Here is a 26,416-nt window from a genome sequence, read left to right on the forward strand (position 1 = left end):
GTAAATTAAGGCCTAATGATTTAACAAAGTTCTGCATGTAATACAAATAGAAGGGTGTCCAATGTTGGTGTTTCATTAAAGTTCTTGAAATAAAAAACAGCCGTGCATTAACATTTGAATAAAGGCTCAGTGTTTATTGCCTTTCACTTAAAAAAATTACAGAATTTGTAAATATAACTTTTGTATACAGCTGTAACAGCACATTTACCACAATGTGTTTCTTTATTCTGGCAGCAAACAACATCCTATTTTCTGGTGGTGCATGCTCTGAGCATGGCTGGAGTGGAGGCCAGCACCACTGTCATCATCCAGGTGGGGGACGTCAACGATAGCCCACCTGTCTTCAAACAAATCAGGTATCAGTGGTAAACAAAGCTCACAGGAGAGAGAGAAAATAGAGGTTTGGTGCTGACATGCTCCCGTGTTGTTTAAAGAGCCTTGTTGAAGTACTGACAGTATATAATTGTCTGGAGTGATTTTTTTTTTTTATATGTAGTTTTCCTCTTTTACGGCAGTGCCCTCTTTTGCCTTAACAGGTACGTGGGTGAAATCAGTGAGGCTGCTCCAGTCAACAGTGTGGTCCTGGGAGAGGATGGCAAACCTTTAGTCATCCAGGCGACCGACAAGGACCGCAATCACAACGCCCTGTTGGTGTTCCAGATCGTAGATGACACTGCTCGCATGTTTTTCAGCGTGGACTCGGGGACTGGATCGATTCGGTAGGTGATACATCAGACCAATGACGCTGAGGATGTCTGATTTTACCTGCCTTTAAACTGATATGGCTCTTATGGGTCAAAGATTGGGTTTTGTCTTATTTGTACTGTTCTTAAATTTTAGAACTATTGCCAGTTTGGACTATGAGACCTTCTCTGAGTTCTCCTTCTGGGTTCATGTTAGAGACAGTGGTCAGCCTCCTAGGAGTGCTGACAGCCCAGCACAGGTGGTTATAAAGGTTGGTAAATGACATATCAGTCATCTTTATCTGCCTCATAAACCATCTTGACACTTTGATTCCTTTGTGAGAGTTTTACTACTTTGACATTATTTTCACTTTAACAAAAATCTCTGTTTCTGCCCCTTCTAAGGTGATCAACATCAATGACTCACCTCCAAAGTTTTCCCAGGACACTTATGAGTCAGTCCTTCTCCTGCCAACCTACATGGGAGTCGAAGTCCTTAGGGTTGAGGCTTTTGACCCTGACATGACCTCTGACCTTACCCTGAACCCTGACAAGTCCATCACCCCAGCGCTAGTTTACTCTCTGGTGGACAGCAGTGTTGAGTACTTCTCTGTGGAGCGCTACACTGGAGTTGTGACCGTTGTCAATCAGAACCTCAGTAAAGATCGTTACCGCTTTAATGTGAAGGTAAGTGATTGGCCACCAGTGGACATGTCATGTAATTAGAATTTTTATGTATCCTGTCACTAGCTTAGATAAGCAGTTGGCTCAGACTGGCTTACGTAATAATGATTTCCACAGGGAGGTCAGAGCACAGGGTCAGCTGCAGAACAGAGCCCATGATTATTCAGTGTCTTAACACAGTATACTTCAGCTAGATGGGGGGTCTCCAGAGCTCCATGCCCCAGGGTTGTTTTGATGTTTTTGTTAAGACAGAAAAGTCCAGCATTATATCATCTGCATTAGTCCATTCTGGGTCAGCTGTCATATGCATGTAAGGAACACCTTCCCCATCTGTGCTGAGGACCAAATAAGGCACTCTCACCCATCTGTTTTTGTCTGTTTTAAGGTGTGGGATGGACGTTTCTCCAGCATGGCGTCGGTAACGGTGCTTGTCCGAGAAGCCATAGACAGCGGCCTTCTCTTCACCCTCCCGGTCTACTCCGCCTCCATCCAGGAGAACATACCCAATGTCACTTTGGTGACTGTCGTCAACACGGTCGGCCACCGCCTCAACGAGCCGCTGAAGTACACTCTGCTGAACCCCAGAGGACGCTTCATCATTCGTCCGACCTGCGGAGTGGTACTCACCACCGGTGTGCCTTTTGACCGAGAGGAGAGGGAGAGTTATGAGCTGGTGGTGGAGGTCAGCAGAGAAGATGAGATACTGAGGGTGGCCAGAGTGAAAGTACAAGTGCAGGTGGGTGTGGAAATGTGTGTGTAAAAGTGTGTTTGTGTGAGAGGCTTTTTCCTCTCCCATGTCTTATTTCATGGATGATTTGATGTTGCCGATCATGTTTTTGATTGTACGTGTCTTTTCTGTTTAGTCTGTCAAAGTATTTTTTATATCATATCACACTATGTTTGTATATTTTGCTTTGTAAACAGTTTATTCAATCATTCATACTATCTTACATTCTTGTATGTCTGGTTCTGAAATTCTTCAGATCCCAGCTATGCCATGCAGAAGTTTTTGCTTGATGCTTAGTTTTTTGTCTTTGTTAGATTTTATGTGAGGGTGCAGCTCTAGTAAACATTGTGTTTTGGTCGGATATAATTCAGTATGCATGGTGCACAGTAGCTTCAGTAAAATACTGGAACGAGCAGATGGAGAATATAAACTATAAGCTACCCAAAGAGAGACTTTGCAGGGGATATAGTTTATATAGTTTACTGATCCTGTTACCAAATGTAAGTGGTTGATTCTTTAAGCCCTCAGTTCCCACCAAAGTCTCTTTTAACTTTCTTAACAATGACCCTCTTTGATTTTCTTAAAATAACTGTCCTCTGTCTAGGTGGAGGATGTAAACGACAATGCACCACAGTTTGTGAACCTCCCCTACTACGCTGCAGTGCAGGTGGAAGCAGAGCCAGGATCAGCTATTTTCAGGGTCTCAGCCATTGACCGAGACTATGGTCTGAATGGAGAAGTGACTTACAGCCTTAAGGAGCAGCACAGGAACTTTCAGGTGAAAGCTACATCTTTTCTGCTCTTGAGTTCTTCATTTGACATGGGGCTATAAATTTGAAAATTCATTGGTTTGTACACTGTTATGGTCCTTATGCTACAAACTAGTATTTATGTTCCCTGCAGGTGAATCCTGTGTCAGGAGAGCTGACCTTAAAGAGAGCCTTTGAAGCAGACTTATCTAATGCAGAGTACAAGCTGCTCCTTGTGGCCACTGACGGTGGCTTCCCCACTCTGTCCAGCGAGGTGGAGCTGCCTGTTACTGTAGTAAATAAAGCCATGCCAGTGTTTGACAAGCCCTTCTACGGAGTCACCGTCAGAGAGGATGTGGCCGTCTCCACCTCTGTCCTGTGTATCAACGCCACCAGTCCTGAAGGCCAGAGCATTATCTTCAGCATCACGGACGGAGACCCTTCCCTCCAATTTGACATCGCGTTTGACACAGGAATCATCAGTGTGATTTACCCATTAGACTATGAAACCATGCAGTACTACCGGTTAACAGTGAAGGCTACAGACACACTGACTGGGGCAAAGTCTGAGGTCGATGTAGACATTCTTGTGCTGGACGTGAATGATAACCCACCATTGTTCCAGAACAATTCCTACTCTGCTGTGCTTCCTGAGAACTCCATGATTGGAACGACCGTGTTACAGGTAAGTGTGTTTTTCTGTGTTTGTCCTTGATTATTGAGGCAGTCCAGTGTGTACTTGTACTGAATGATTGTTTACACTTAAGACTCACTTCAGTGGTATTGTGGATGAATATTAGATGCCAAATCATTTATTTATGCAGAGATAGTGTGGTATTTCCCTAGAAATTTCCCTGTGGAAGCTCTTGACCTTCAGTGGATAATAGACCAGTGCTGTTGTACTGAGAAACATGTTTGCACAAGACAATACTAAGATGTGACTGTATTGAATTCATTGATTTTTATAACTATATCTGTAGTCAGTCATCAAAATGGGTTATTGGCCTCATTTCACTGTATGATTGAATTTAAGAAGAATGTGGAAGGCAATCTAAGAATAATGCATCACATTAATTTTTATTGTGTCTTAGTACACCTGGGCTTGGTAGTGGAGTATTGGCCACTAGACAGGTCATACTGAGCATATTGTGGGCTTCTGGGACATCTTTATACATAAGAATAACAATTTAGGTTTTTCACTGCTACTCAAAACACTAAACCAACAGTAAAATAAATACCTCTTCCTCCTCAACATGAATACATGAACACTTTTTTCAATTATTTTTCACATTTTCATGTTTCTGTAAATGATAATCACACATGGTCTAATCCCTACTTGTCCATGTTGGTTGATCAGCAGATTTTTTTTGATGTGGTTTTAGAGGCAACTGTGTCCTCACGGCATCTCGGTGAAACCAAGAACTTTATTTACTTTTTCATTCAGGCTCAGTGTTGGTACTGTAGCTATAGAGTATATCAGGGTAAACAAATCAGACATTATCTTGAATAATGCATGAGGCAGCGCAAAGTTTAATGTTGACTCTGCATGTAGGTGTTTGCCCAGGACCAAGACTCAGAGAAGAACGCTGTGGTGAGTTACCAGATCCTCTCTGACATCTACAACAGCAGTGACTATTTCCACATTGACAGCAACAGCGGACTGGTATTCACTGCACGCCTGCTTGACTATGAGCTCATCCAGCGCTACAACTTCATCATCAGAGCGACAGACAGTGGAGACCCTGCCCTCAGCAGTGATGTTAGTGTAACCGTTACTGTTACTGACACAAACGACAATCCACCTAATTTCAGCCAAACGCTGTACGAGGCCTTTGTCAGTGAGCTGGCTCCCCGGGGACACTTTGTGACTTGTGTTCAGGCGTCAGATGCTGACATCTGTGATGCTCAGAGACTGAGGTAAGACAAAAGTAAAGCTTTAAAAAGTTGTGCTGCTTTGGTGTTTTTTTTTGTTTTGTTTTGTTTTTGTTTTTTGTTTTTTTGCTGTAGTGTTTTGTACCAGTGATGATTAGAACTTTTGCACATGGTCTCCTATTGAACAAAGTTAGAAGTAATCGTAAACTTTTCCATTCATTACGTTTCAAAAAGGACAACTCTCACCAGGCTGTTTTGTTTGTGCATCTTTTTATTATTTTATTTGTCTTTTCTCTCGAGCAGTTTAACTCAGCACTTCTCAAGAAAAGAAGATTTCCAGCAGCTTCTGCAGCATTGTACAACATAATCATTGTTGTACTCATTTTTTTTTTAATTTGCCTTCAGGTACAGTATACTCTCTGGGAATGAGAAGATGACTTTTATGATGGAGCCAGATACAGGGGTGCTCAGTCTGTCTAACAAGAGGAGACAAGGCATGAAACTCTCATATCAACTCAATGTGTCTGTGTCAGATGGAGTCTTCACCAACACTGCTCAGGTGAGGCACTTACAATTTAGTTCTGTCAGCTGATTTGCTCTTTTTTAACCTTTGCAGTATTTGTGCACAGCAAGCTGAGTGGCCTTCTTTAGTCACCCCTCACTTCAAATTTCACAGCTGTCCAATACAACTACAGGTTTTTTAAATCCTGACTGCCGAGCAGCTCCACGGTTGGGGGATAATGGTTGTGCATGTCATATCAGATTTGCTGTGAGGATGAGCCGCCAACTGGGAAAAAAATGTTCACATCTGTCTCTTAGTGGTAATTACATGTGGGACATGTTGGACTTTTTTTGGCTCTGTTTCACCACATCCCTGACAGCACACATAACATGTTGGAGCAATAAAATGTCACCCTGTTTTTTGTTTCCTCTTCCTCTGACATGATGTGGATGCAGTGGAGTTTGCGGCTGTAACTCATATCAGTCACCATTTGGTTACAAGCCTGATGCTCTTATCTCTGGTCTGCATACTATGTTAACATGATCAGCCGGTGATTATTGTGATGTCAGCGAGGATGAGGATGATGATGAGGATTATTACAGTAACTGTGATTCGCAGGTGATAGTACGTGTCCTGGGAGCTAACCTGTACAGCCCAGTGTTCAGCCAGAGGTTCTACCTGGCTGAGGTCCAAGAAAATGCCCCTCCAGGGTCAAAGGTCATTCAGGTAAGTTTACTTTCTTACTACTCATAAGAAGTGATTCCTCACAGGAATCTTCCCACATTCATACTGCAGCAGAATCTTGTAATGAATAATCTAACATTGTTTTTTCTGAATTTTTGCGTGGACTTTCAGGTTCGTGCAACAGATGAGGACTCTGGGTTGTTTGGCCAGATCACCTACTCCTTCATCAATGACCTGGGGAAAACTCAGTTTGCCATTGATGCAGATGGAGTCATATCCACTCTTCAGAAATTAGACAGAGAAAATCCTCTTAATAAGGACATGGTGCTGACCGTTATGGCCCTGGATGGTGGAGGTATAATTTCAGACACTGACCAGACATATTCCACACTGAAGATTTATGAATATTTAATGATGTACAGTGAATGCAACAGTGAATTATAGCAGTTTTTTTGTAGTTAAACAATGTATGTTTGATAAATTAATTAATTTATGTTGTGTTATTTTTCCAGGCCGTGCATCGTTTTGCTCAGTGCGAGTGGTTCTTGCAGATGAGAATGACAATGCCCCTCGGTTCAGAGCTGTGGAGTATCGCATGAGCATTAAGGCAAATGTTGCCAAAGGTTCCCTGGTTACACAGATCCAAGCCACAGACTCTGACACTGGGTCCAATGGAAGGATCACCTACTCCCTTTACAGCGAAGCACGTCTATCACTGGTTGACGTGTTGGAGGTCAGTACGTTTCACTCTTTAACTCTACACATAGCTGTATTCTCAGTTTTAACAGAGCTGTAAACGTGTTCTCAGTTCCCTCAAGAACCATGCCCAAACCTCAACAAATCTGTTTGAGAGTAAATGTTATTCAAACTCAGAAGTGATGCTGTTACCCTGATGTTCAATTAAGAGATATTCTCCACTGACACCCCCTTCCCATTTCAGGGGATTAACAGCCATCTGTTAGCTGTAGATTATACATTTCTACTCATCAAATCAAAATGATGTTACATTAAGATTGATGCCTCAATCAATTTTCACTATTAAAATGGGAAATAAAATAGCAAATGAATAAACAGCAATGACTAAATGAAAGGAAACTGTGGTATAAAAGGCTAATATAATATGAATTCATATAAAAAAGTAGCAGTAGCATATCAATATGAATAGGTAACAGGTGGCAGCAAATAACAGTGTTTACTGTGCTCTGATTCATTGAAATAAAAGGACAAATAAAATTGAAATCTAGTAAAATCCTACCTAGTTCAAGCCAAAAGCCATTAAGAGAAAATAAGAAGCCAAAACAGTAAGAAGCTATTGGCTCCGACACAGATGAGTTCAGACTGAGAGTCAAAGATGTGAACTCTGTTGCTAGGATTTATGTCTCTAAAGTAGATTAAAAAAACATTGTGATTTTGCGGGTGCTCAGGTGGAGCCAGACAGCGGCTGGATGATGACTAAAAGCACCATAGACCACCTCCAGGGGACCGTGCTGTCCTTCTTTGTCAAAGCCACCGACTGCGGTACGCCGGCCAAACACTCTCTGGTGTCAGCCTTCATCCACGTTGTCCCTCCAGATGCATTTGTTCCCTCCTTCAGTCAACCTCAGTACTCCTTCACCATCCCAGAGGACACAGCGGTAGGAACAGCCCTGGGGTCTGTGTACATGGGCCCTGGACAGACCGGGTTCTTCACTGTTGTTGGGGGTGAGACGCTAGACAGCAACCAGGGGGGGACATTCCTTGTGGAGAGGGAGACAGGTCTGATCCGTCTGGTCAAGCCGCTCGACTACGAACAGGTCAGCATCTTCCGCTTCAAGGTTGCAGCAACAACAAGGAGAGACCTCATCGAGTCTGTCTCCACTGTCGACCTGGAGGTTAAGGTTGGTGATAGAAAACAGAGCCTGATATTATTTGAATTAAATTGAAAACAGCAACTTTTATGTTTATGTTTATGGTAGTTACTGTGATGAAGACACTGATAAGAGCAACACATTTCACTTAGTGCTTTAATATGCTATATAGCATGTTGAAATCATCACCTGTTATTTTTTAATACAGAATAAACAAAATTCAACATGGCTGCAAAACATGAGAAGTATAATCTCAAAGGGATGTGCATGTGTAAACAATTTATGTATTTTGGGTGAGAAAAGTTTCTGTTGCTCCAGATAAAAGAGGAACTCGGCGCTCAGATGAAGGATTACAGTCTTAAAAAGAGAGCGATCAGCGGCGAGGTCAAACACTGATTGTAATTGCTCTCACTGCCAGAGGGGGGAGACAGATGTTCCACACTGCAGGTTGGACAGTGAGGGAATTATAACTTTATGCTGCAGCTGGATCAGTGAAGATTTGTCATTTTGCAGATCCTGGATGTGAATGACAACAAGCCAGTGTTTGAGACCAACACCTATGTGGCAACAGTGATGGAGGGTATGCCAGCAGGGACAAGAGTGGTTCAAGTGCGGGCCCTTGATCCAGACTGGGGCTCCAATGGACAGGTGTGTGCCAACCAGCAAGTTCAAGTGCCACTGAGTATTGTATTCTTTTTATATTTTACTCAGTACAGTAGTTCACTTCAGAGCGTTGGCAGATGCTTTGAAAAGCTATGAATCTTTTTTTAAATTGCAGGTAACCTACAAAGTGGGGCCTCTGCTCACCTACAACCTGGACTTGACAAAGGACACTCGCTCCTTCAGCGGCCCCATCACCACGAGCTCTTTCTTCGCCATCGACAGTAAAACAGGCTGGATCACCACAGTGAATCAGATGGACCATGAGGCCTGCTCCAGCTACAGCTTTGAAGTCGTGGCCTCTGATCTCGGGGAGTCACAGTCTCTCTCCTCCACCACAGTGGTAACCATCACTGTGTCAGACATTAACGACAACCCGCCGCAGTTCGAGAGGGAGCTCTACCGGGGTGCCGTGAAAGAGAGCGATCCCCTCGGTGAGGTGGTGGCTGTTCTGAAAACCAAAGATCGAGATGGCACAGATCAAAACCGTCTAGTCAGCTTTTACATCACTGGTGAGGAAATCATAATTTAGTTCAACACATTCTGTGCTGCAGTAATTTTCCCTCATGCAGGTTGAGTTGCATAAAAATATTCATTGGCCTAAATGGGGTTGCTGTTATTAAAGGTCAAATTTTAAATAAATTTCAACTCAAATGTCAAGCACGACTAACCTTTTGTTTTTTATATTGCCTTTTAATTTGAATACTACACAGTATGCATTACACAATACAGCAGTTCAAGCAAGGTCAAGAAACCCTGTAAATTCAAGTTTTTATTTTTCTAATAGGATGCAACAAAAGACAAACATGCTTAGTAACAGGTTTATATTATTTACTGTTTTCAACAGAACCCGGGAACTTAAGCTTTAAATAACTCTTGAAAAACTATGTGAAATTAGTTTGTAATTCCATAATAAGTAGTTGTCTTTCACACATGACTTCATGTGGTCACTTCTTATTTATGGGAGTAATAAAAAAACATTGTGAGGCCTCTCCAACAAAGCTCTCACCTTGATGCTAGGCCAGATGTTATCCACTCACATCATACTGTCTGATAATGACTAAGGATGATGTATTTTGGCCTTGTGTTCTGGCATTTAAAAATACTGATTGGCCTAATGGAAGTTTTGTAATAAAAGGTCAGATTTTAAAACTTTGAAAGGCCATTGCCACTACACCACCAATCTGGTTTATACTTTGATGATAGATGTTTATTGATTGCGCCAAAGGGTACCTGCATCATTTGTGTGTCTTTGTGTTTGTGTGTGGATGGGGTGGAGGAGCTGATGCTTATTGATCTTGTGAATTAATAACACTTCCAGTTTGTTCACAAGTCTGTTGCAATACATCTTCACCTATATCTTTGCTGTGTAGTGTCAGCAGTTTAATCTTCATCCTTATAATTTGCAGGGGGAAACCCGCGGGGTGTGTTTGGCTTGGCCCTCGTGCAGGGGGAGTGGAAGGTTTATGTGAGCGGTTTGCTGGACCGTGAGCAGCAGGACTGGTATCTGCTCAACATCACAGCCAGCGATGGCCTATATGTCGCTCGCACTGCAGTGGAAGTTACTGTTATGGATGCTAACGACAACAGCCCCATCTGCAACCAGGTCAGGGATAAAAAGATATGAAAGATATGGAAATGGGTAAAATGATGATTCAAATAAATAAAAAACATAGAGCAGATTATGGAATGTAGTAAGATTAAAAAAAAAAAAAGTTTTTTACTCATTGTTTTAGTACTTACCTTTATCTACTGTTTGTCTTTCCTGATTGACTGAGTTTCAAAAATTAGTTTAGGACCCAGTTTCCACAAAGATGAACTTTTGCTTTTGGTAATTTTAAGGGTGGCTTTGCACAGAAAATTAATGTGTTGAATAATGTTAAAATTTGCATATTTATGAGTTGGTAAGAACACAAAAAATTTGTGGCTGCTGTAGTACAACAGGATTTGTTTAGTTAAAAGATTGAGTCTCTGTTCTACAGTGCATCAAAGCACAAACTCAATGCAAATTAATTCAAATTGTCTGTATTTAAAGGGGCCTTTTCTGTACAGTAGAGCATGCTGTAATAATACAATAATAATCTTTAAAATACCCACAGTCAGGAGGTGAACAGTGCTATTTAAAGTATATATTTGACAGAATTTACACAAAGAAATGACATAATCAAGGTAAAAGCCAATCAACTTTAGCTCAATGTGCTAATTCTGATCTTGTAACTTTGAGAGTCTTGCTAAAATGAGTGTTAATACTGTGCCACAAGCTGATCTATGAGAGGAAGATCACTGTGAAAAGGGGAGATAATTGGGCTGTGCAGTCCTCTAGGAATATCCCTTTTCATTTAGTAGTTTTCTGCAATTTCACATAATTAGTTGCGAAACTTTCATTTTCCCCTTAAACTCTTAGTAATTCTCTTTGAAATCAATTCTCCTTGTCCCCCTGTTCTCCTCTTATATTCTCTCTGTTCTCAGACAACTCAGGCCTGTGTAGCTACAAAGAGGTTACCCTGGCAACATACAGTAGCAGCATCAAATTAAAAAAAAAAAGAAATCAAATGTCAGACACTGTCCTGTAACTGTCTTGCCAGGAAGTTTTTTATATTGTTATTTAAAGTAGTAGTTGTACCTTTTGTTTAAGTAGTCATTTCGACTTGAAGTAGTGGTAGTTGTGCCAGTACCACTTCTACTATTAGCCATAGTATTAGTCATTGTAGAGATAGGACAAGAAGTAGTAGTGGTAACAGTAGATGTGGTAAAGTTGCTTATTTTTTTTCCAACAAATCCTCCACAATACAAATATATTCACTTTACAGACCGAGAAGCTGGACCCTCAGAATGCTTGGCTGTTTAACTATAAGTTAATACTTGCAGGTATATTTTCTGATCTCTCATTTTCCTTATTTCAGGTCCAAATGTTATTAAATCATTCACAGGATCATACCCTGTAGCTGGGTAGGGTATGATGCATTGTGCTTGGACACAGTACGGTAGCTTTCCCATTGCACCAGTCTGTGTTTGCTGAGATAGTGAGGGCAGGAGTGGTGCAGGGTCAGAAAAGGGCACTTAACTGTGTTGTGCTTGTTCTGTCAGCTGGGATAATGGATGCAGAGCCCAACAGTTTTATGTGTTTTTTGATGTGTGGTTTCACTGTGTGCTTGTGTATATGTGTGTGTGTATGTGTGTTGTGACAGGCAGTGTATAGCGCCTCTTTTCCTGAGGACATCCCCACTAACAAGGGCATTCTGACAGTGGGCGCAACAGATGCTGACTCAGGCTCCAGTGCTGAGATTCAATATTCACTATTTGGCATCGGTGTTGAAGATTTCTACATGGATGCAAACACTGGTACATTCAGTTATTATTTTTCTTTAGGGTTAGTTTATGATCAAAACAGTCCAATACAGCAAAGATTAAACATCCTCTCTACAGCTTTACATGTTTCCATGTGTGTGTCCCTTAGGTGAGCTGCGTACAGCCACAGTCATGGACAGAGAAGTGACATCCACCTACAAACTAATTGCTCAGGCAACTGATGGGGGAGGGCTGTTCTGCCGCTCTGACATTTCTCTCAAAGTGTTGGATGTGAATGACAATGCCCCCTCCTTCTCCTCTCCTTACTACCTGGCTAGTGTTTATGAGAATGCAGCCCCGAAGGCTTTGCTTACTCGGCTGCAGGCCAGCGACCCAGATGAAGGTAAGCCAGTATTATGTTACTGTTATATGTTAGGTATTTAACATGGCAAGCGAGGTTGCTAATGAGCACAGAAAGTTTCCTACGTGTGGTGAATGCAGAATCACCCTGCTGTCACTAGGCATTCAAACTGCTGACGTAGAGCAATACTCTACTGCGTATGTGTCACACACAATTTGTACGTGTATCTATCATCTCTTTCTGATCAAAAAAGATAGTAGCCAAGAACAGGAAGAAGAACAGTCAGTGAGTCTTTCATGTTCATGAATTTGTCGCCTGTCCTCACCAGGTCTTAACCGCACAGTGGTGTATTCTCTGGTGGATTCAGTCAGTGGTTTCTTCTCCATTGACCCGTTTTCTGGGATGGTAACACTGGAGAAAACTCTGGACAGAGAGAGCCGAGACTCCTATCGTGTTCGCGTCCAGGCCACTGACCAAGCTGGGCAACAGGGGGCACTGTCCTCGCAGGTAGGCAGGAAGTCCAGGTGACACAGGTTCAATCTCAGTTGTATTTTTGCCATGCTGTTCGGTAAATCTAACTGCAAAAGATACTTCAGATCCCAAAAAAGCTTGTACTTATTGTGAAATAATGCTAACTGGAAAATAATAATAATAAAATGTACTAAATGACATTATTAAAATTCACAACAGTCATCTCAACATTTATATTTTACGTGATGTAATTAAGGTTTTCTGAGTAATTAAATAGATACAGTGATAAACACAGCTTCTGAGTAAATAACATCATTATTTCTCAAAATAAAAATGGATATGATTTTATAATTAAGCCATTGTAAGACAATAATGTAATTAGAATTTGTACACTTCTTATTAAATTACAGATTAGTCAGGCATGGTGTCACCTATCTGGTTATGTTCAATCTGTATTTCTGTCTATACGCATGAGTGAAATAAGCCAATGAATAAATACGTGTTGTTTACTGGAGAGATCAGATAAGAACCTAGGAGATTTTAATTAAGATAAATCTTCATCAAATTGTGCAGCAGGTGGGATAGGGAAAGATGGGGAAGGTAACAGTTACAGGGACAGAGGCAGTGCAGGAAGCAGAAAGAAAAGACCAGAACACAAGCTGAAACCGTGTTGGCTTTCTCTAGGTTATCCACCAGCCATAAACTCAAACTGAAAATAAATCTAAGGCAAAAGTGAAGACAGATGTGGCTGTGCTGACCAATACACGCCCTACATGCAGTGGTTATAACAGTAGAGGCTCCGGGAGTTGTAGTAGTATTTGTAGGCAAAGTAACATAATGGCAGTACCAATAGCAACAGAAATAGCACTGGTGGCCTCCCACTTGCAGTAAGTGGAACTTGGATCAAGTGTGGCTGCTCTGTGATACAGTACTGTATGTTGCTTGTGTATGTCAGGAAAGACTAGTGGGACAAATGGTGTGAGACTGATGAAGGTAGCTGGAAAGCAGCTGGTCCTGGTTTCCTCATTCTGACCTCAATCCGACCAAACCCAAATTTAACCATCTGTGCCTCTTTGCATCTACCCAGTCTTTATACCAACATACAGAGCCATTTGAGTCTGAATAAACCCTGCCCTGCTTAGCATGAATTATAGGATGAGTATCTGATTTACACCAATCACAACCACAACAATTAAAAGAAAGAAATCAATTCGAACAACATAAAACACACAAAACCAAATAAAAACAACACACATATATCACAGAGATGAACAGCATATTTAGATAAGCAGAAACAAGGTATACACTTAATAAGAACTGTTTCTGTAACATCGCAGTTTTAATGTAAAACACATTTTTAAATCTTCCGCCAAAAGCTGGAATGACATGACTACAAGAAAAGGTGAAATGTTTACTCTGATTCCACAGAGCACAAACAGCATTTATCTGACTCAGTAATGCTGCAAATCTTTCACAAATCCTCTCTCAGGCTTTGGTGGACACAGACTTTGATTGATTTTTGTCTGAAGTGCCCTGTCTTGTTAGTAAAGCCTTTAGTATCTCTGCTCCCATTAATATTTGTGGGCCCGCAGGCTGTGGCGCTGAAAAACAGAGCGCTCAGGGGCCGGAGCAATGCAGACAAATGAATTGGTCTTGTTAACAGTCTCTTGTGTTTCCATTCAGGTTGATTTGACCATTTTGGTGCTGGATGTGAATGACAACGCTCCAGTCTTCCAGAGGAGGGACTATGCTATTACTGTCCCTGAGGATGTAGCCGTGGGAACTGAGGTGCTGCGAGTGTTGGCGACCAGCGCAGACATCGGACTTAATGCTGAGATCACTTACAGCATCCGCTCGGGCAACGAGTTAGGAAAGTTCAGCATAGACAGAAACAGGGGTGAGCAGAGGTCTTTGTATGTGGCTTGTTACTTTCGTGGCTAAGGGCAAAATTAAAACTCATCTGTTTTTTGAGCAGTAAAACTAATTAAATCAATATATCATGAGTATCTGTTACAGCAGCACAGCCTGGCTCTGCTTTGTGAGTCTCAAGCTGCAGGTAAAGCACGGGCCTTAGTGATGTATTACACCATCTTTGTGGTGAATACAAGGTGTTACCATCAGGAGGGAGGTATAGAGTACCACCTGTACAGACTTCCCACGCCTGGAGATCTTTTGTACCTTCAACTATAGTGCTGTTAAACAAATCTTGAAGACATGAGGGTGTGTCATGTTGTACTAAATTCCCGACTGGGTGTTGTGGAACACTTTGTTGCGTGTCTGTTGAAGTAATGTCATAGTTGGAGCATCTTATTGTGGGTTTTGTTTTGCTTTGTTTTGTTTTTTGTGGTGGTTGTTCTTGTTTTTTGTCTGGCAGTTGTCACAGACACAAAGAAAATTTCTGAGAGGATAATAAACTTAACCAGCTGTTCACAGTATATATCACAATATATCCTATACATGCTGTGCTGTGTGTATGTTTTAGGTTCTATTTCTGTGGCTGACGATTTGGACTTTGAGGTGTGTAAGGACTACTACCTCACTGTTGAGGCCTGGGACAGTGGGAACCCTCCTCTCAGCACTGCTACCATGGTAACCATTGAGCTCATGGATGTCAACGACAACGCCCCAGCCTTCAGTCAAGACATCTACAATGTTCTGGTCAGCGAGGATGCGTCTGTTGGGCAGACAATTACAAGGGTAATATCTGGTTTATCTGTCTATCCATGCTTTTCATACTTTTATACTTTTCTTTTTCATACATTTTTTTCATGTGTGTTCTCTAGGTATTGGCAGAAGATCTGGACAGTCAGGTAAATGGACGAATCACCTATTCCATCCTGAAAGGTGACCGCAGCAACCACTTCTGGATTGACCCTGTAACAGGACTGCTCAAAGTCAATAAGCGTCTCGACAGAGAACTAGTAAGGATGCATCTTTAAATGCAATATCTCATAAACAATCAATAGTAATTTTATGGTTCATGAGCACAGCCAAGACTGAAAATACTAAGTCCGCTCAAGGTCAACACCCAATGAGGTCTCATATTATGCAAGCATAACAGTGCTTGCCTTATTGCCTGATACATACAGATGCCGTGGCACTCTCATTCACTTCTGCTCCACCTAGGTATCCAGGTACTCTTTGTCAGTGCAGGCGTTCGACAGTGGCTCTCCTGCCATGTCCTCCACTGTCACCGTTAACATCGACATCTCTGACGTTAATGACAACCCTCCTGTCTTCAACCCTGCCAACTCCACAGCTGTCATACAGGTAACAGTCTGTGGGTGTTTGCTTATGTTTGTGTGTCTTTGTGGAAGCGTCGACTCAACTTCTCTCTCTATGCTTCCAGCTAAATCAAGCTGCTGGCACCACCCTGTTGAAGCTGTCAGTCAGCGATAAAGACTCCCCCAGAAACGGTCCTCCCTTTGAGTTTCGCATCGTGTCAGGAAACGAGAGAAATTTTCTTTCCCTGGACCAGACTGGAACTTTGAGGTCCAACCGTGTAATTGGCCCTGAAGCCCCCAGAGAGTTCATTCTTGAAATCCAGGTTAGGGACTGATATTTTTTAAACCAATATAATCAGAGGTGTTTGACTGACAACTACACTTTTTCAGCATGGTTACACACACAGTCAACACTGTCAGCACTTCACTTACAAAGTCTTTCACTGCTAGCTGTTCAGTCAGGCTGTTAGTGTCAGTCTTGTGTTTTAAAAAACTGCCTCATTTATATGAACACATTTCTGTAATTGAGAAGCTATTAACACCACTAATAAGGTGGCGTGGAGGGTCTGTCCTTTAATATTGATACTACTTACTGCTGTAAGTAATTTTATTTTTGTTCCAACTGCATGGCTTCCCTTATTCTTTGTCTCTGTATGTTTTAAATCTTTGGTTATGTGAGACAATAACATACACTTTTATCATATGACCTTCCCCAGTGTATATAACCGTTTGTCCCCATATTTTCATCTGTTCAGGCAAGTGACTCTGGTAAGCCAAGACTTGCCTCTTCTTCCTGGGTGTTTTTGAGGGTCATTGGGAACAGCCAATACAAACCAGCTGTTTCGCCCCTGGAAATCTTCATCGTCATGGTAACAGATACTTTCCCTGGCGGCCCAGTTGGTCGGATTTATGCGACCGACCGCGACCCCAATGACGCTCTGTCATTTACCCAGAAGCCCCAGCCCAAGAGCATGTTTACAATCAGCAGACAGGATGGCAGCATTGTGGCTCTGCCTGGCCTGGAACCTGGCAGGTACACACACTCTACTGCACCAGCACACAACTCACTCTGGCATACACACACACATACACACACAGAAAAAAAGGATGATGTGGAAAATAACTTCTTGTGTCAAAATTGAAAATAACTGAAATATTTTCTTGTCCTCTCTCAGATACCAGATGAATGCCACAGTGAGCGATGGACGTTTTGCAGTGATAGCTGATGTTTCAGTTCAGGTCGAGCAGGTGACAGATGTGTTGCTCCGTAGCGCGCTGAACTTACGCTTCAGCTCCCTGTCCCCGGAAGACTTGCTTGGTCGCTACCTGAGCCAGATCAAACTCACGTTACGTGGACTAGCTGGCTGGAAATGGTCACCAGGACAACAGGATCCCCTCCACATACTCAGTGTACAGCCAGTGATGGGGACATCTGATGTGGACTTGCTCCTGGCCATGGAGCGGCCAGAGACATCAGGCAGCGGGCGGGTGAGTGGGTTCTATTCCCAGCAGGAGCTGTCTGCAAAGCTGGAGGAAGCGGCAGCGCGGGGCCAGATTCGAGGTGTGCTAGCTGGGGCGGTGGTGGTGAGCAGTGCTTGTTCTGGGGAGCTGGACTGTGGGGACAGAGTGTGTGAACAGACACTGGTGATGGAGGGTGGCTCACCTATAACCTACAGCACAGAGAGGGTCAGCTTTGTGTCACCAAGGTTCAGCCGCACAGATACCTGCACCTGTCCTGGTGAGCACTGCACTCATGCCCATGCTCTAGATTTCTGTCACAGCTACTTATCATTGAAAGACAGACAGATGGTATGCATTCAATATTCAATATCAATATATTCTTAATATTCAAAATTAAGAAGTCTTTCATATGTAGGCAGATGCTATTCTGACATCTTGAGGGTGTTATTCCCTAAAATTTCTGTATCTGTCCTTTTCTGGGCAGGAGGTACATGCCCCACCCCTGTGGAGCTTTGTGAAGGTCAGTCCTGTCCAGCAGACATGCAGTGTGTCCGTTCTGGTCCTACAGCGCCATCTGTCTGCCAGTGTCAGCCTGAGAGACTAGATGAGTGTGCAGGTATGATTTGATCCTTCCGTATATTTTAAGTTTCTGTGTATCATTGCAATGACTTGATTATGTACGATTATGGTCATTTTTTTCTATAAGGTGAAGCCTTTCACCTCTAATTTTAATCCTGTATCTCTATGTTGTGTGAATGTGTAGGACAAACCTCTCTTAGCTTCTCAGGAAACAGTTACATTAAGTACAGAGTGACTGAGAGCGGCCAGAGTGGAGAGATGAAGCTCGGCTTAAGGATCAGAACACTTCAGAGAAGGGGGGTCATTATGTTCACACGGGTTAACCCTTGCACCATGCTCAAGGTAAATACATCATCATCCTAATGCTACACTTCACTGTACTGTTTTCAGATGCCAGCTCTGCTTGGCATAGAGTGCACTGTATTTTAGTGGTTGCATAATTTTTAAGAGATTCTGTTATTTTCCCTTGTCCTTCCACAGATTGAAGGGGGTCGACTCTGGTTCCAGTTGGACTGTGACAACACCCTTGGCATTATGGGTATATCTGGCAGACCGATAAATGACGGCCTCTGGCACGCTGTTGCCTTGGAGCTGACTAGGAACTACACCCTCCTGTCACTGGATGACAGTTATGTGGAGCGCCGCCGAGCAGCCCGAGCACCTGTTCGCCTTTGGCCCCTGGCCCCAGACTCATCCTTTTTCTTCGGGGCCCAAGTGAGGCCACCAAATGGGCCAGGAGAGAGGCCAAGTCCAGGGCCAGGGAGAAGCCAAGGAGGGCCAGGACTCGGAGAACGTGGAGCGAGGGGCCCACCGAGAGCCCAGGACGGCTTCCAGGGCTGCCTGGGCTCACTAATGCTGAATGGTAACGAGCTGCCGCTGCAGAATAAGAGGAGCCGTTACGCTGAGATCGCCGGGCTGAGTGAGGTCAAGTTGGGCTGCGTGCTTTATCCCGATCCGTGCGTCAGTCAGCCCTGCCTCAATGGAGCCATCTGCAGCAGCCTGCCCTCTGGAGGTCTGTGTAGATGTCAGTGTGAATGTGTGTGTGTTAGTCATCTTGTTTTATAGATGAATGACTAAGTGTTTGCCCATGAAACAAATTCACTCATTCTTTATAGTTTGAGTGTCAGTTTCAACATTTTTGTTTATTAAATTGATGGCTTGTTTGTGCACATCATTATTTGACACATTTTCCATCTCTCTCCAACAGGATTCATGTGCAGTTGCAGTCCCGGCTTCACTGGGGGGCGCTGTGAAATTGAATTGACATCCTGCATGCCAAATCCATGCCAGAACGGTGGAGACTGCAAGCCTGTAGGCAATGCATTCCTCTGTGGCTGTCCTAGAGGACTTGGGGGACTTATGTAAGATAAAATAGCCTGCAATCACACACACACATTTTTAAGCTTTAATTACTGAAAAAAAACACTGCTGACGAATGCTATGCCTTGCTTACACCATACAAACACAATGACAGCTCAGGAAGTGATGATTTAGACACATTAACATTTGCATCTCCCTTCTCATACGCATTCAAGCATGACAAAACATGCGTAGGACACACACTCACTCATTAGCCCACATTAGCACCCCAGCATCCACTGTGTTATTTTAGTTGTTATTGTGTGAGATGAATTAGTGTTTCTAATTTAATTCAGTATCATTTTTGTAGAAAAGCCTATAATCATTCTCTAGCTGCCTTCTTAATTACAGCTCAGTAATTGCCTTTGAAATAACCTCTCTGCTCATGTGGTTGTTCGGCAGAGCCACCACTAGAGAGCAGTTTTCCCTCAAAAGAGAAAATGGTTCTCCTTTTTTTCTGCTTTTAAAAAGATGTAAAAATGCTTCTGATGAAGCTGAAGTTAAATTAAATGAAGCTGGATAGTAAGTAAGATAAAAAAATTAAGATGTTTTTTCAGGCAGCAGATTGTTCACATCACTATCTGTTAATGATAAACACAGACTGAAACCACAGCTAAAGCAAATACTACAGTCTGCCACAAGCAAACAGCTGTTGTGTGTAACAGGCTATGAAATTGTTTTTCCTGCTGCTTGACAAATGATGATATCACACTGAAATATTTGCATTTAAATAACTGTAAGACAAAGTATATTCAGTTTGAAAATTCCTTAAACTCCCCTTTAAAAGCTGAATCATAGACTCAGATATACAGTATTAATATGACACAACTTGCTGAATTCATGAAGGTTTTTAATTAAGGTATACAGTATTCCTTTTCTAAAATATTAATGAGTGGATATCACTGGCCAGTATATCCAGGCCTTGTTAAGTAAATTGTATATATTTAATGACTCTCTATCATTTAAAGCAAAAATTTTGATAGTTATACAAGCAAGCTCCCGCAATACTCAGAAATGCTTTTTCTTCTTACATCAGACCAACTCTTGTACAGTGTTTTGAAAATCCCATCAAGAAGAAATAATTGAAACGAGAAATACAAGTATTTCCTATCTCCTTCACAGCAGGGCGCCATGTTTGAAATGACAAGCTAAGATGCGCATGTATGTGTGTGGAGTGAAATTTTGTTTGGGACGTTCTGTTGGAATGTACGTCTTTATCTACAAGTATGAGTCTGTGTGTGTGTGTGTGTGTGTGTGTGTGTGTGTGTGTGTGTTTGTATTCAGGCACATTTCTTTAAATCAAAACCACATAAATGAGGAAAACAGGGCATCTGCGAAGATAATCTGAAAGCTGATCTCCAAAGTATTTATTTTCTTTCTCTGTTTTTAACTCGCTGTTATACTTTCATCTTTTATTCTTTCCCTTTGATACAAATAATCTTCACCACTCCCATGCATGGCATTGTTTTGTGTCTGTGTCTTTGCAGATGTGACGAGGATGTAAATGAGTGTGACCAGGATGGGTGCGGGAACGGAGAGTGCGTTAACACATTTGGTTCGTTCTACTGTAACTGCTCTGAAGGGTACGAGGGTCAGTTTTGTGACGATCAGACACCTGGTGATCCGGGAGATGACACGCAGGTACAGTATGAGCAATGCTTTAGACTGAATATATGTAGGAATAAGTTTCACAGAATATATTCAGGTATAATAAAAAAGTACCAGCTTTTTGGATTGGTTTTTGTGCATTCATCTCACTCCTAATTAGACTTGGCATACTCAGTGAAGCTGTTGAGAATTTTGAGTGTGCAGCGGCCTCCCGGAAGGTTTATTCACCAGCTTGGTATCTTTGTCTCCGCAGTAGATGAATGAAAGTGTGGTAATGGGCAAATCATGGTTTCCATTTGAAGTTGTCACGCTCTTGACTTTTGGCGTGCACTATATACCTTATTTTGAGACTGCATGCTCAATTAATGTTGCATATTGTGAGAAAGAACGTGCCTTCATTATTTCCTAGAGGACTATAATTAGTGGAGAAGTAACCTTAGTCAACAAAACGTATCAGGCTGCCTTCACAACCGATGCATGCGTTGGCTGTTTTTTTTTTTTTTTTTTTGGTTGTTGTTGTTAAGGACATTTGAAGTCATCTACTGCTGGAAATAAAGCTGAATAAACGTTCCCTCTTCTTGGTGGAGCTTACTCAGAATGTATTCTGTTAAAACAAGAATACAGCAAGATTTAGAAATGCATCCAACATCACATGATACAAAATCTTAATTTTACGCCAAGATAATGTCACTAAGTCAGTGTGTGTTGTGTTAATTGATCTCCTCTCTAAGAGTACTTGGGAGTATACAATCAGCTGCCCTGTATCTGTGTATTCCAACATCAAACATTACTTTTCACTACATGTGGTTACCTGAATCATTTTAAAAGAATCTGTACTAACTTCACAGACTGAGTTGAAAAGGCTGTGCTTCTACTGGACAGGGGTAGAATATGCATTCTTGTATCCATGTTTTTATGATTCTTCTCTTCATGTTGCCCAGGCGGAGCCCCTGTCTTACGTTGGACCAGGAGAGATAATTGGCATCGGAGTCCTTGCCTTTGTTATCATTCTCCTCCTCATACTGTTCATCGCTTTTAGGAAAAAAATCAAATTCAGGAAAGACTCAGACCCGAGCCCTGGGAGTCAGGCTGTGATGGGTGTCTCGGCGATTTCCACAGAAACCAGCTACATGCTGCACAAGACTGGTATGGGGGCTGAAGGGATTGAGTTTAAAGCTGTGCGTGTATCAGGTTCACCAGGGACCACAAGCACCTATGGTGAGGTGGGTGGCAGCATGGCGGGCCCTCCTCAGGTCATGGTGCGTCCAACTGCCCACTCCCCTCTACCAGGAGGACTCAGCAACCAGAGCATGAGGAATGGAGATGGTGACAGGACCTTGTCCAGTGAGGGCAGTCAGGTATGCGAAACATGACCATCACCTTACAGGACTGGGAGACTTTGTTGAAGCATTTTTAGTTTTGTTAAAATCACAGAAAATAATTTGATATACTTGGGTGATATTAAAAATCAAATATTACATCCATATTTTCACATTACTCTTTATAATGATAATAAAATAATTTAGCTATGGTTGATATGATCTCTGATAGAAACAAATTCACATTATGATCACCAAGCAGGTATTGTGCAATTTAACTGCGCTGCAGCCTTTAAGATCAGGATAATTTAAAGTTAATTATGATCCTTCAATAATAAAAATCTGAGGCTGTATCACTTTTATAACATAATATCAATATTTATTTGATGTCAGCATATCCTCCAGCTTCTCATTTTAATGATGCTGTACTTTTTTTTCTCTCTTATTGTTTGAAAGAGACTATTTGTACCTTGAGAAGTTCACAGTTGAACTATGAAAAAAAAGAGTACTTCTATGGCAAGTAAGAGTAATATATATATATATATATATATATATATATATATATATAGAGAGAGAGAGAGAGAGAGCCACATGTAAAATAAAGAATAAATAAAATAAGCCCCCACAATGATGAGACAAATGGGCTGAGAGGGAACACATAAGCTACACTAATCTTCACACAAATTTAATGCCATCAGAACAAATTGAAAGATACTTTAATTGTACAAAAACCTATCACACTGTGGCTTTAACTGCACCTTTAGAACTACAATGGCACTCAGTAGAGTGCATACTTCTGCCAAGGAGAAAATGCCCCATCTCACAATGTTATGGGAAGTGATAAAATAATTCCCTGAGTCACCCTTCAGCTGGATCTGCACCAAAACTTAATGAGCTCTTCCCTGGCCCATGCCCCATTCATCCACCAAGTTTGGTGGAAATTGGTTCAGTACTTTTTGTGTAATCCTGCTGACAAATAAACAAACAGCCCCAGATGAAAACAAATCGTCCTTGGTGGAGGTAGAGATAAAATGGATAAAAAAGGAGAAGGCTGTAAGTTATATATAAGTCCAGTGAAAACCAACATACATTAGTGTCTCTCTCTCAGGACCTTATAACTTCCTGATTTTCTCTCTGTGACTCTTTGCCCTAAGCCCATTCATTTCTACTGAAGACAGAAAACTCTTTAAAAATATATACACAAATATTTAAAGTATGTTTCAATCAGAACAACAGCTGGACACTGTAGTGAGAAAATGTTACTCAAACAGGAATAAATTGTTTATTTTTTGGGAGGGACTCTTGAGCCACAGATTTGGCGCACTAGAAAGAATTTATGGGAGCAGAACGATGTCCATGGAGTTGTCTCGAATTAAACTACAGTGCAGTGTTCTTTATAATGAAAGAACATCATCTTGTGCAGTGGTGCCAATCACTGATGTGTGTTCAACTGTTTTTAGACAACAGTGTTTCTGTAGCACAGAGGAATAAGCTGTATCAGTGTCCAGCTTATCTAAATTCTTGTCAGTAGGATCTTTTTATTGTTGCTACTGATTTTTTCACTGGATTTGCTGAGAAAAAGAAAAATATATAATATGAACTAGACATCCTTCAAGTGTTCATATGTGTACATTGTGTTTTCTTCCACCTCTATAGCTGAGTAGCTTCCTCTCAGACACATCCAATGTCCGAGGTGTGGCCAATAGGAGGGGCATCGCAGTGTGCAGCGTGGCGCCCAATCTCCCAGTAGCATCGGCGTGCCGCTCAGAGCACAGCCCAGCCCACAAAGTGTCCTGGGAGGGCGAGGAAACGAGAGAGGAAGGGCTGGAGAGGACGAGAGATGAGAGAGAGGAGGAATGGGGTCAGAGAGCTTTTGAGCTGGAGAGAACACAGAGCGATAACAGTCCACAGGGTAAGACTGCGACCACGTGCACACACGCATATGCACACATATTCTAACCTCTGATCAAAAAACGCGCACAATACACAGGCCATGAACTCATTGTGTTACACCCATACCATCATCTCAAGTGAGAGAGCTTATTTCACAGTGATCTATGCCTTTTGATCACACACATCAAAGAAAATGGCCCAGAGTAAGCAAGAGTGGTTAAGAAGTAATATTTTTATTTTGCTATCATTTCATTTCAGTTTTATTATTTACTTCCTGGGAGCAATGAATGATAATATAACTTACTTTCCTGTTACACAGCAGAAATTGGCAATTATGTCCTCTTGTATCAGGAAAACTCTCTTACATCTCCTGTGCACTTCTGTTTGAATGGTCAGGGTAATCAGCCAGAACTGATGTCCTATGTTCTTGTCCTACTTTTGCTCAAAAAAGTTAAGTCAAAATGAAAGTAGTCAGAAGACTTCCACTCAAAGTCAACTTTGTCTGCAAAGTTTTTTACTGATTTTTTTTTTCAAGTTTGCTGCACATGTACCTTTGTCAAATGAGGGGACAACAGACTAAGGGAGAGCACTGAGACAAAAATGTCAGATAATTCAACTTCAGGGGGATATTAAGCTGCACAGTTTGCGCTCTGTCAATGAAATGACCACGTTGCATCTCGGTGCTGAGGTAGACGTCACATATTTCAATTCTCTGTCCAACCTGTTGTTTGAATAATACAGCCTGCGGTGGAAACTTCCTGCCTGTTAATTATTGATTCCATCCTGTGGGAATGGGAAATAGGTTATTTTATTTTTTTGCAACCCTGCTGAGTGCATGCACAAAAAAGAAAAGTATGTACCCCAAGGGTTCATCGTTACATCACAGTCCATTAATTAATATGTGATTAAACTTATACTAATATCCTGATTGTTGTGTTAATGACTGCAGCGTTAACTGCCAATTAAATGAATCAATTTGAAACAGTTTAGTTATTTATTTAGACCACAGCAACCACTAACAAGTATAATGATGAATATTGCAATAGATGGGCACAAGTCGATACGTGAGATACTAACTAACAAGGGAACATACTGGTCGTTTTTCTGTCACTACCTGCTGTATCATGAATAAATAAAAAGTCCTGAATAATTAAATACTTGGAAAATACTTTATGAACAAATCAGGTCCCATATTGCTTACTTATTAGCAATCAAACTCTTAAAAACAAAATGTCTTAGATAAGTATACAGATCTTCATGATGTTTTGCAACAAAATGTAGTTTTAATCAGAGGTTCATGGTTTAATGACTTTGACAGTCATAGAGGAACGGTAACACCATTTCCTCTAATGGAGATGGAATAAACCTTCTTAATGGAGTCTATCCAGTTCAAATGCTGTAGCTGTTACTGTACCAAAGAAAGCAATTTGTGAAGATGTTTTTGTTGCTGAAAATGAGTTGGAGTGAAAACTGTTTGAAGTTTAGGCTTAGACATACATTAGGCTTAGTATTAGCTGTAATAAGTATTTCCAATTAAAATGTTGTAAACAGTTTTGAGGGGAAAAATTAGAAAAATAATGGGAAAAGAGAAAGGAGTCAAACCAGACCTTCTTTCTAGTTTACTGATTATATGCACAATTCAACTTTGTAAGATATTTATAACTGAACTGAGACATTTTTAATCAAGAAAGGTGAGTGATTTCTCAGTGGGTAATTTTCAGATGGCTCTTACAATCTGAAAGGTGTAGGGGATTTAAAAAGTTTGGTGCCAGGATGAGAATATAGTTTGGCAGAGTGTTAGTGGTAGGATTAGAGCAGAGGTCGGGTCTGTTACCTTAGGCATGGCTGCCAGTGTTGGTACAATAACAAATCAATGTGTGAGGAAAGAAAATATGTGGAATATAAAGAAAGATTTTCAAAATTTTTTGCCACAGTCTTGTTTAAATTCAGTTATGTTTAGAAGTGTCCTGTCGCCTGCATGCTGAATTAGTCTGCCTTTCTTATTTAGTTTGATTGATGGCACTGCCTTACTGCTCACTGTTTCACTTGTTCCATACACACTGGACCATGACTGCCTAGCTTGGGCTTAGAAAGCTGAAGTTGATGTACAGACATCCTGGCCATCATGGAGTATGGGAGTTATGAGACACAAGTCACAATAACAAAGAAACCACACTACACCAGTTTTGTTTTGTTTTTTTGTTTTTTTGAAAGCTATTTACTAATGGTTCTGGCACTGGGTGCTCCTGTTGTTTAAATAAGCAGTACAAGAATATACAAGTAGTCTCTAATTAGCAAAGTTAGCATTTAAATAAGGACAAATCTGAAGACTAAGAATCCTGAGCATTCAATGACAGTCAATGATCAATCAATTTCACACATCTTGATTCTTATTGAGATTCAGCATTCCTATTTGTTCCACCTACAAACATAAGGCATCTTAAG

The 26,416-nt window shown here is 41.5% G+C and overlaps 1 protein-coding gene across 1 annotated transcript in view; it reads left to right on the forward strand.

Moving 5' to 3' along the window:
• The window catches only part of LOC108893279 (protocadherin Fat 3), a 63,471-nt gene that overhangs the window by 26,673 nt on the left and 10,382 nt on the right, over nucleotides 1–26,416 (forward strand). The window contains exons 15-47 of the mRNA XM_051078755.1: nucleotides 235–356; nucleotides 537–719; nucleotides 841–955; nucleotides 1,089–1,370; nucleotides 1,753–2,103; nucleotides 2,699–2,872; nucleotides 2,998–3,528; nucleotides 4,396–4,760; nucleotides 5,121–5,274; nucleotides 5,836–5,943; nucleotides 6,073–6,256; nucleotides 6,414–6,634; nucleotides 7,326–7,778; nucleotides 8,262–8,396; nucleotides 8,527–8,920; nucleotides 9,818–10,014; nucleotides 11,597–11,750; nucleotides 11,866–12,099; nucleotides 12,386–12,564; nucleotides 14,212–14,425; nucleotides 15,011–15,225; nucleotides 15,312–15,449; nucleotides 15,655–15,798; nucleotides 15,878–16,075; nucleotides 16,508–16,785; nucleotides 16,928–17,490; nucleotides 17,698–17,829; nucleotides 17,977–18,134; nucleotides 18,273–18,804; nucleotides 19,000–19,153; nucleotides 20,639–20,792; nucleotides 21,701–22,117; nucleotides 23,735–23,990. Coding sequence (XP_050934712.1) covers nucleotides 235–356; nucleotides 537–719; nucleotides 841–955; nucleotides 1,089–1,370; nucleotides 1,753–2,103; nucleotides 2,699–2,872; nucleotides 2,998–3,528; nucleotides 4,396–4,760; nucleotides 5,121–5,274; nucleotides 5,836–5,943; nucleotides 6,073–6,256; nucleotides 6,414–6,634; nucleotides 7,326–7,778; nucleotides 8,262–8,396; nucleotides 8,527–8,920; nucleotides 9,818–10,014; nucleotides 11,597–11,750; nucleotides 11,866–12,099; nucleotides 12,386–12,564; nucleotides 14,212–14,425; nucleotides 15,011–15,225; nucleotides 15,312–15,449; nucleotides 15,655–15,798; nucleotides 15,878–16,075; nucleotides 16,508–16,785; nucleotides 16,928–17,490; nucleotides 17,698–17,829; nucleotides 17,977–18,134; nucleotides 18,273–18,804; nucleotides 19,000–19,153; nucleotides 20,639–20,792; nucleotides 21,701–22,117; nucleotides 23,735–23,990 — 8,089 coding nt within the window. The remainder of the gene's footprint in view (nucleotides 1–234; nucleotides 357–536; nucleotides 720–840; nucleotides 956–1,088; nucleotides 1,371–1,752; nucleotides 2,104–2,698; nucleotides 2,873–2,997; nucleotides 3,529–4,395; nucleotides 4,761–5,120; nucleotides 5,275–5,835; nucleotides 5,944–6,072; nucleotides 6,257–6,413; nucleotides 6,635–7,325; nucleotides 7,779–8,261; nucleotides 8,397–8,526; nucleotides 8,921–9,817; nucleotides 10,015–11,596; nucleotides 11,751–11,865; nucleotides 12,100–12,385; nucleotides 12,565–14,211; nucleotides 14,426–15,010; nucleotides 15,226–15,311; nucleotides 15,450–15,654; nucleotides 15,799–15,877; nucleotides 16,076–16,507; nucleotides 16,786–16,927; nucleotides 17,491–17,697; nucleotides 17,830–17,976; nucleotides 18,135–18,272; nucleotides 18,805–18,999; nucleotides 19,154–20,638; nucleotides 20,793–21,700; nucleotides 22,118–23,734; nucleotides 23,991–26,416) is intronic.

Source organism: Lates calcarifer, linkage group LG20 (genome assembly GCF_001640805.2).
Source record: "Lates calcarifer isolate ASB-BC8 linkage group LG20, TLL_Latcal_v3, whole genome shotgun sequence".
NCBI lineage: Eukaryota > Metazoa > Chordata > Actinopteri > Centropomidae > Lates > Lates calcarifer.